The sequence below is a fragment of the Seriola aureovittata genome, chromosome 8 (genome assembly GCF_021018895.1).
Source record: "Seriola aureovittata isolate HTS-2021-v1 ecotype China chromosome 8, ASM2101889v1, whole genome shotgun sequence".
NCBI lineage: Eukaryota > Metazoa > Chordata > Actinopteri > Carangiformes > Carangidae > Seriola > Seriola aureovittata.
The window spans coordinates 6,101,487-6,111,483 of NC_079371.1; the positions used below are offsets into that span (position 1 = coordinate 6,101,487).

Below are 9,997 nucleotides of genomic sequence, written 5' to 3' on the forward strand. Positions count from 1 at the left end.
TGCTTATCTTAGTTGGTACTGTGAGAGGGGGAGTACACCATGGACAGATACTGAGACATATAGACAAACAACCATTTACTCTCAGTTTCACATATTCAGATAAGCATCAACAACTAACCTACATGTCTTTGTGCAGTGGAAGGGAACCCATGTATACTTTTATTGCATGTTGTAATTATATATATATGATACACACTAATACTTACTAATACTAATATAAAATAAAAGGTCACTACTGTATATCTGGAGTTGCATTCATTTTGTAACTTGTGTTCAAAACAATCAATATGTATGTTTTATGCCTAAACCAACATTTCTAATGCTAGTTTTATACAAATGCTATAAAACAATAGCCTTAGAGGGTTAGATATCATGTTAGATATCATATCTACTGCCCTTCATCGTACTTACGTATGTACAATACTATGACTTTGTCAGAATGGAAATATGATAAACACTTTCACTTTATCTAGCAGAGTAAGAGAAAACCAGAGAAAGACCACGGAACCTGTGTTTTTATTTTTTGCCTTCTGTCGCCATCTAGTGGATGATGCAAGAAAAGCAAGTCCTCCCTGATTGGCTCAATTTGTGATGTGCTTGTCTCTGATTCGTTAGTAAAAATTCCGCCTTCTAGAAAAATCTCCCGTGTGGAAACACAAACAGCCCAACGCTTCCTCATTATAACGAAAACTAAAATGTTTCATGTTAGTGAGATTTTTGTACAGCTAACATCTTGTCTTTTATGCTCATATTTTTTTTTTAGAAATACCCAAAGGAGAAATACGTCCCCCTAGTTTAGTAAAGGACGCAATAAACGTCGTCGTTATGTTGTTTCTTTCCGGAAGACAATAGAGAAGGGACGGGCTCGATTTATGGAGTTTCGAGGAACAAATTTGTTGTGAGAGTTTCTCTCCGAGGCTGTTTGAACAAAATGAGGAGTTTTCGAGCATTTCTGAGCACAACACTCACCTTGGTGGTACTCGAGGTCTGTCTGGTGTGTTGTGATATAACGGACGGAAACGCAGAACATCTGAAAAGAGAGCACTCGTTGATGAAACCGTACCAAGGTGAGATGGTCCAGTTAGCTCGTTAGCTAACCAGATGTTTCTCCACTTTCCCACCTGTCGCTGCGTTTTAGGAGTTATTCAGCAACATTTGCAACATCTTGGATAATTAATCTAACTGACTGTCGTGTTATGGGTTACCCATACGAACTATCTGATAATAAACGGTTATATGCGTTTTAAAATGTGAATGTAATGCACCCAGGGCTGTGTCATTTAAAAAGTGCGAAACTCGAACATTTAGTTGAAAGACCAGAAACATATGTGGCTCAAAATGTTAAAACGTTAGTAAACAAAACTTTGATTATGTGTCAGTTTTATGATAAACCTACGAAACTTGTCAGCTAACATACTGTTCACATTACAGCTGCAACAACTAAGTGATTAGTGAATAAATTGACAACTACTCTGATAATCCGTGTTGACAGATTTCATTTATATATGCCGATATCACAAATTTGATAAAACATTCGAAGATGCGTTTTTTCACTCTTCTTTCTGACATTTTATGGATAAAACAATTAATTGATTAATTACAATGAAAACAATATTTAGTTGCAGCTGTAATATGCATTCTGCAAAACGGTTATAACAAAACCCTCTAAAGATGAAACTGAATTAAGTAGTTCTGAAAGTTGTAAAGGAAGTTTATCACTGCTCTAAATCAGATTGTTAAACACAGGTGCCTGGAGCTGTTACAGTTAAGTAGGTTGAGGCGTGCGCCACAAACTGTAAGAATCTCATTTGCGTATGAGTTATGAAGTAAAATATGCGTCATCAGCCCTCAACCTGCACAGGGTGTGTGCAAAAAAGTGCTGATGAAGGAAAACGTATCAGGTGCCAGTCTGTGTACAGGTTTTAATGATGTCCATGACAACATTATATATTATATATAACCATGAGACACAGAAAACATGTTTATTATTAAACAAGCAATACTCACCCCATAAGTATATCTCTTAGCTTTGGTTTCTTTAATACCAAGTTGAATGTTGACAGTGGATAAGAAGAAAAATATGAAGATTGCCTCAAGCAGAACACAAAATAAAGTGTAAGTGAAGCAAATAGTCTATTACAGAATTTAACACAGTAATCTTAAAACTGGCAACAACTTCATTCATTCCATTAGAGCCTAAAGGCTGAAGTTAAAACATAAAACTTTTTCTTTAACATAATTTGGTATCATGGTAATCCCACTAAGGTGAAGGGGAACCTTCAAATTTAAAGAAAATCAGTTCTACAAGAAAATGACTGGTTGAATCAATGTGTTCTTTCATTTTATAATTAGTGTGTGTGCAATTTAGATATTTTTACATGACAAAGGTATTTGGCTAAAGATTCACATGCAGATCAACTACGTCAGTGTTTACTGTGTAGTGCATTCCCCCCTACATATCCCAGTTGATGTTTTCTTCAAAACTAACCAAATGTTTTCATAGGAGCCTCAGTAAATGTTGAGCAACCGCCTTGTTCTACGTGTTTTACAAGGTATGGATATTTGCTCATATGAGGCCACAAGAAATCTAAAGCGGTTTTCATAGCAGTTTGGTATGAGAATGTTTACACAGGAAGGGAACAGTACATACTATGCAAAGGAGCACTATACTGAAAACCTTAAGTGAGCCATCTGGCACAGTCCAGCAGTTGATCTGGTCAACAGTAAAAATGAGACCAATCAAAAGCAACTCGTACCTGTGCAATAACTTGAAGACATTTCTGGAAAACGACTTGAATTCTTTTCTCTCTGTCATATTCTCTGCTGTGTCTGATCATGCCTTGTCCTTTCATCTGTTTGTCTTGCAGGTGTTGGCAACAGCCCGAGTAGTCAGTGGGACTTTTGGGGAAGCACGTTGGTGACTGGTTCTTATGTTAGACTTACTCCAGATGAGAGAAGCAAGCAGGGATCCATCTGGAACACTGTGGTGAGGATGGATTACAAACACAGCTATTATCTCGAGTCTGACTCGGACGCATTGTCGTTTATACCCAAACCTATACTATTTCAGCTTTGGGTTTAGAGTACATGTTCTCCATTGAGTTCATCTGAAGCCATGCCCATTCAACCTGGCTCTCTTTAAACTTTTTCAGCCTCACATATTAATTAGATTTTTCTTGTCTTCTCCATTTCTGTGTAGGTGAGAGTTTGTCATCTGTACAATATGTAAATGCTCATTATCTCTCATTGAATTATTTTTGGATGGAGAAACAGAAATGTGCAAACCAGGAATGAAATTTTCTACTTTTTATAAATGATAAACTTTTACATGATTTTTACAAATTATATTCAGTCTCTGATATGTAAAATGAAATACTCAGAATTAATTGTGAGGTGTGTAAAATGAACACCAACAAACTCTCTTTAAAAATGACAGCTGTCAAGAAGCAAGAAGAATGGGTTTGATACCATACTTTGCTCATTCTTATGAAGCTGCCATAGAAAGTAAATACTTTGCCTATTTCTGTCCTACAGCCTTGTTACCTGAAGGACTGGGAGATGCATGTGCAGTTTAAAGTTCATGGGTCAGGAAAAAAGAATCTCCATGGCGATGGCATTGCTATCTGGTACACAAAGGACAGACTGCATCCAGGTAATGATGGCCTTTCAGCCCCCGCGGCTCTTTACTGCTGAGTTACTGCTTTTATGGAAGAAACGTACCCATTTCATCTCAATCATCTCAAGTTTGGATTTACTGAAAATGCAGCACTCAGCTGTCGCCTGCAGCTGCTCAGCTAACCAGTTCACTGCTTTTGTGACTGCTACTCTACTGCAATATTCAAAAAACAAAAGGTTTAAGTTCCTGCAGCTGCATCACAATGAAAGCCTTCCAGTTGTACATTGGGTTAGCTCTTCTACATCATATGCAACAGTGAAGCAAAGTGCATCAGAAAACAGAGAGGCTGCTGTTAGATAGATGAATATCAGAACAGATGTCCAAACCATGAATAAATCTCATCAGCATCAGTGAGCCAATAAGTATGCAGCATGCTTGGACCAGGATCTAATAATGATGGTAAATGACTGTTTGCACAATAATGTATATTGTAATTTTCTTTTTGTTAAAATGGATGTGATCTCAGTACAGCTATCAAAATATTTTAATACTTTGCCTCTTTTTTCCTCCGGGTTTAAGCTTTAACAATTGCAAATGTTACATCAGGGCAACACAGAATATGTCACTGTTATGAACAGTATGTAAAGGTAATGGTTAAATGCATAAAGTGCTATAGCTCAGATAGAGAAATGTAGATCCAAACATGTGCTTTTGTCCCAGTCATGTCGTCTCACAGAAAAGCTCTGAAAACTTGCCCACTCAGTGTTAATGGACACCATCATCATTCTCACTCCATCAGAAAGCTTTTATTTCATCATGTCCACTTGTTTGTGTCCATCATCTCAGCTTGCTCTCATCACTGCTGACCTCAGAAAATGTGTCTCAGGTTGTCTGCTCATGTTTCACCTCATCTCTGCCTCCATCCTAGGCCCTGTGTTTGGAAACCAAGATCAGTTTCTTGGCCTGGCTATTTTTTTGGATACCTTCCGCAATGACCTCCATGGAATGGATGTAAGTGTGCAGTGTATGTGCGTGTGTATGTGGCTCGAGGTGATTGACTGGCTTGTTTCTTTGCAGGGCCTGTGTTTTCCAACAATGCTCTCTTCCACGGGCTGGCCGTTTTTATAGATACTTACTCTAACGATGATGCGACGGATGTGAGTGGTTGCTCAGGTTTTCCTCGTCAGCATGCCATCTCTGTGTAGATTTTGTTTTCTTCACTTTAAATCGGCATGTTGTCAGATCTTTAAGCATGTTCACAGTGAAAACCTCATAGATTTTGTTTTATAATGTCACGTATTTGTTGTGCAGCAGCAAAAAATATAATCACACGACCTATTGAGCATGATGGCTCTCTGGCAGGAACTGTGCTTTCTTCACTTTGTAAATTGTCGTAATGTAAATTTTTGTTCATTTCAAGAGAACTTGTCTTGTGACAGAAGCTACTTTCACATTGCAGCTGAAAGTGTCTTTTTAGTTGCTTTTTATCCTGTGAGAACAGCTGAAATCTGGACAGCATGGCCATGCTGTGCTACACACATCTGAGAAATCCAGTTTACTTTTCAATTCTCAAATCAGAGCTTGTCAATATTTCCAATTATCAGTTAGATAACAAACTGCAAGAATCAATACTGTCAAAATATTTACATAATTTTGTTCAATTAGTTTATTCAAAAGCTGAACACACACACTGTGATCAACATCTTAGGCACAAGTGGGAAAAGTAGGTATGAATATAGGCACCTTTTTGGTAACTCATAATTTAGTTTGTATTGTATTGATGTCAGATAAATATGACCTGTCATCCAAAACATCAGATATGAGCAGTGTATTAAAACAGATCCTAAACATGCCTGCAGTGTGAAGGTAGCCTTGAGCTGTTATGCGCTGACATGACCCAAACTGTATTCTGGGTTTCTTATATTTTCTTCTATTTTATTTAATTTTATACATTCATTTGTCCATCACCTCTGTGTAAGAATATGTTTTTAATACCTGCTTTTTAAGATGTACTCATTGATTCTTTCCTGTCTTGTCACCAGCGTTCCTTCCCGTTCATTTCAGCCATGGTGAACAACGGCTCAGTGAGTTATGACCACGGCAAAGACGGACGGTCGTCGGAGCTGGGAGGGTGCTCCGCTGAGATCAGGAACAGAGAGCATGACACCTACCTCGCCATCCGCTACTCTAAAGGAAGACTCACTGTACGTAAAGGGCCTCGTTTGTGTCAGGGATGCCACATAGCTTCTTTTAATTTAGTTCAGCTGGGAGACAATCGAGACATGATTTACTACAATATAATATAACATAATGATAATAAAATCATCACATGCATATTTACATTTTTGTGTCTGGATTTAGTTTAAACTCTTTTTTTACTACAAGAATTTTCATTTTCTTGTCCTATAGCCTCTTAACCTTTTCACTTGTGGCAGTGCTGCATTGCATCATTTACATCCACTTCATATCCTGCAGGTGATGGTTGACGTGGATGACAAGAATGAGTGGAAGGAGTGCATCGACATCGGAGGTGTTCGTCTTCCCACTGGATATTTCTTTGGTGCCTCAGCAGCTACAGGAGATCTGTCCGGTAGGTCGGTGCTGGAAAGCTGCAAATTTATTCCTCTCATAGCCTTTTTATTACATTTATGAAATATTATATTACAGATTTGCTAACAATTTAAACTTTTTATGTTGTACTATTATGTTCCAGATAACCATGATATCATCTCCATGAAGCTCTACCAGCTGATGGTAGAACACACCCCCGAGGAGGAGAACCTGGACTGGACCAAGATCGAGCCCAGTGTCAGCTTCCTGAAGTCTCCTAAAGGTAGAATAAACTATAAAGGGCGATTTAGAATTTGGTGTCTTCCATATCTGTATATAGAAACACTTCTGATGTGTTTAAAGTTTCAGATAACAACGTAAAATCACTTTTGATTTTTATGATTTTTGCCAATGGCAAGACAACATACATGCACCTATGAAGCTACATATTCATGATTTTGAGTGTCATGTGCGTTTAAAGGAATACTCACCCCTGTAGGTCTGATAGGTGCCTTTTTTATTTTAACCATAACTGCCAGTTCATGTTTGTGTAGTGTTTCAGGTTTATCTATTTCAAGCAAGTTTCCTGTGACAAAAAAAAAAACACAAACTGCAGCAACTCTGACCTGAACATGAAAATGATCATCCACTCTCTTCTTGCTCCCCAGACAACATTGATGATCCTACCGGAAACTTCCGCGGCACGCCCCTCACGGGCTGGAAGGTCTTCCTGCTTCTGCTGTGTGCTCTGCTGGGAATTGTCGTGTGCGCTGTGGTAGGAGCCGTAGTTTTCCAGAAGAGACAGGAGAGGAACAAGAGGTTTTACTGAGGAGAGAAGAGAGAGAACCACCTCATCAGAGAGGTGTTTGTTGGGGGATGAACTGTTTCCAGATGACAGATTGAGCACATTCAATGTGAAATTTTTTTCTAAAAGATTGTACAAATGTTTATATCTTTGAAGCACTGCGTGGGGGGGTGGGGGGGTGGGGGGGTTTGGTAACTTGTGATGTTGGTAAGAAGGTGCAGAACTAGTGGCTACCATCACGAGTGACCCTGATAAATGCCTTTTTTTGTTTTCCATGTCTTTGTGTTCAGTCATTGCAGGGTTATAATAAGTTTACTGTCACAAAATTTTGCACTCAGTTTTTTCAGATTCTTTAAAGATTGTGTTCACACCTGCTGAATTAGGCGTCTCCAGCCCTTTTCAGCTTTTCTCTGCTTCAGGTGTGACACTGCAAAATGGTGAACTTTGGCAGCAAAAGGTAATTTTATGTTTAAGTCCTCCAGGATGTTTATCTGATTATTTACTGGGAGAGGAAAAGTAGCTCCACGCAAAAAAAAAAAAAAAGAATCTAATATATTTCATTGTGATGAACTGTGGCTGTTGTTGCGTCCTGCTCTGCTAAAATACAAGATACTGACAGGATACAAAAAGAATCCAGTGTTGCTCATTTTTAAGCGTTAGCATTTTAAAGTAATTTAGAATTAATTGAAATTGTGCACAACAAGCTCTCCGTGTATATTCGAGAACAGTGGATATCTAGGAGGATTGTGGAAAAGGTATTTTGTCAGTAACCACTATATGTACACAACAGTACTGAGAACTTAGTGATCATAATGCCTCTCTCTGTTTTTATCTTGATTTGAAGTATTGGATTTGAGTATCAAACATCAAAGTTCGCCTGTCAGTACTATGATGTCTTCATCCTTGAATAGATAAAGTTTGATTTATTTTTTTTATTAGTAGGTGGCACTCTTCTTTTTGTCATCCATGTTAACTATCTCTGTTCATGCTACACACCCAGTTGTTCTGTTAATTCCAGACTGATTATGTGAAACACAAAGGTTTTTCATTAGGTTTCTTGTTTCTCGGTTCTCATTTAATCATGGCGTTTTTTTTCTTTTAAGAAATAAGAAAACCAGTGAATAATCACATTTGAGAAGCTGGAGCTAGAGAAATTGTCGGCATTTTTTCTTGATGAACAATATAATGATGAATTCATTAGTATGTTATAACAGCATCGGGTGTTAAGCTACCACACCACAGACGTCCTCGGCCAGGGCCATCTGTTGTCAAGTGTTTCGACCCGGGGGGTTCGTATCTTGAGATTATAAAAGTAGTTGCCAATTCATTTCTGCCAACTGATAATTGATTGATTAATCGACTAAATGTTACCAGAAAATGGACAGAAATTTATTTAAAAGACCAGCTAATTGTCATTGACCTGAAAATTTTAAGAATGTCACTCTACACTCTGATCGTTATGAGGGACATCTTGTGAAGCTTTTACTATGTAACACAGCTTCTCCATGGTCTAATACAGCAGAGTAGGGCCACCTGAAAGAGCTCAGTGCACAGGTGGAAGGATCCTGTAAACTGAATATTTTATGTTTTTTTTTTTTTTTTGTCTTTTCTCTGCAGGGTTTTATCTAGAATATGACTTTGTTATTTTTCTATATGTTTGGTTTCAGTTAATAATGCTAAAAGTTGGTGATTTATTTCAATTCTTCACTATAACCAATGTTAGTATCATTAACAGTTGCATAAAGAAATTGCGATTTAATAAATTCAAACCGTGTTAATCATGAAGCTGTCTCTTACAGAAGAAGAGGTGTTTAACCTTGAAGTCCATGGATGGATTGTTCAATGGCACATTTACACTTTCTTTCAATGTCTTGTTTCTTTGTTGGTTTTCTCTCAGCTTTCATTTCCATTATCTTCCTGTTTGGTTCTGATCCTACATTTAAAAAAGAAATTCTAAAAGTAAAATTGGGGATGTGATCAGATATTTGTACTTAAATGACTGCTGAAACACAGATTGTCTTTTTTTTTATCTTTTAGTTTAAGTTGGCATTTTTATCTGTGTTCCTTTGTTCTTGAAGCCCGTCTGTGTTTGCCTCTGCCACATCAGTTAGGTTTGTGATGAGACTTGAAACCTCTCCTCATCAGAAATAATCTATTAAAATGAAAAAGAAACCATTTGGCTTTGAATTGTGTGTTGTGCTTTAATTCAATTGGAATAATCATGAATTTTCGTACACCACCCTGACTCAGAATGCAGTTGTGCTCTCCACTGGTGTTAAACTGCCAAACTTTCTTAAAACTATTTGCCTAGAATCATAAGAAACAACAGTCTTAATGTCTTAATATTACAGTCTTAATACTGAATCTTATAACCTTAAAACTCTTAACCTTTTTAAAAAATCAAATATCAGGAAAACTTACTTTTGTATCTAAAATCAGTGGTGCCCTCTTTTACGTACTTACATTATTACTATAATAAGATGTAAACAATATTTTAATGTGGCACATGACTTGTATAGTGGCAAGAAAAAAGAAGAGAACTCTTTGGAATTATCTTCATTTATGTATTAATTTGTTTTCAAATATGGTCAGATGATGATCTTCATCAAGTCACAATAATGAACAGACACAATGTGTTTAAACAAATAACAAAAAAATCATTGTATTGTTCTTGTCCATAATGCATACATCTTTAAAATATTCAAAGTGAAGGTTGGAAAAATTATGTGAACCCGTGTCCTAATCAAGCACGGATAAAAAAAACCACCGGGGGCCTCCGACCTCTAGGGGGCGTCCAAACCCCCAACAACTGTGGCCTCATCTTGGCTTTTTAAAAAAAAATTATTTTTAATCTTTTTCTTTTTTTAATCAAATCAAATAAATGAATTGCGTGTGTGTGTTGAAATATTAATCAATGAATGCAGAGTAACTTTAGTTACAAATAAGAAAAAATAATATGATTGGTTTGCTGGCTGCGTGATGACGAGTCAGGTCAGGTCAGGTGAGGTAAGGTGAGGTCAGGTCAT

General features: G+C 37.3%; 1 protein-coding gene across 2 annotated transcripts; it reads left to right on the forward strand.

Moving 5' to 3' along the window:
* Positions 1-687: 687 nt before the first annotated feature.
* On the forward strand, positions 688-9,146 carry lman2 (lectin, mannose-binding 2). Of its 2 annotated transcripts, none has more exons than XM_056383470.1 (8): positions 688-1,067; positions 2,868-2,986; positions 3,535-3,652; positions 4,694-4,773; positions 5,659-5,820; positions 6,092-6,206; positions 6,330-6,449; positions 6,835-9,146. In XM_056383470.1, exons 1-8 carry the CDS (start codon positions 932-934, stop codon positions 6,993-6,995), a joined length of 1,011 nt encoding a protein of 336 aa, XP_056239445.1. In that variant the 5' UTR covers positions 688-931; the 3' UTR covers positions 6,996-9,146. The 2 variants fall into 2 exon arrangements, with proteins under 2 accessions (XP_056239445.1, XP_056239444.1); XM_056383469.1 differs by lacking the exon at positions 4,694-4,773 and adding an exon at positions 4,545-4,627 and having other exon boundaries at positions 691-1,067.
* The last annotated feature ends 851 nt before the right edge of the window (positions 9,147-9,997 follow it).

Excerpts from the sequence above, each read along its gene's own strand:
- lman2 (XM_056383469.1), top strand. The coding sequence starts at position 932 with ATGAGGAGTTTTCGAGCATTTCTGAGCACAACACTCACCTTGGTGGTA. Across the intron at positions 5,821-6,091 it reads ACTCTAAAGGAAGACTCACT|GTGATGGTTGACGTGGATGA; the intron begins GTACGTAAAGGG and ends CATATCCTGCAG. Across the intron at positions 6,207-6,329 it reads AGCTACAGGAGATCTGTCCG|ATAACCATGATATCATCTCC; the intron begins GTAGGTCGGTGC and ends ATTATGTTCCAG.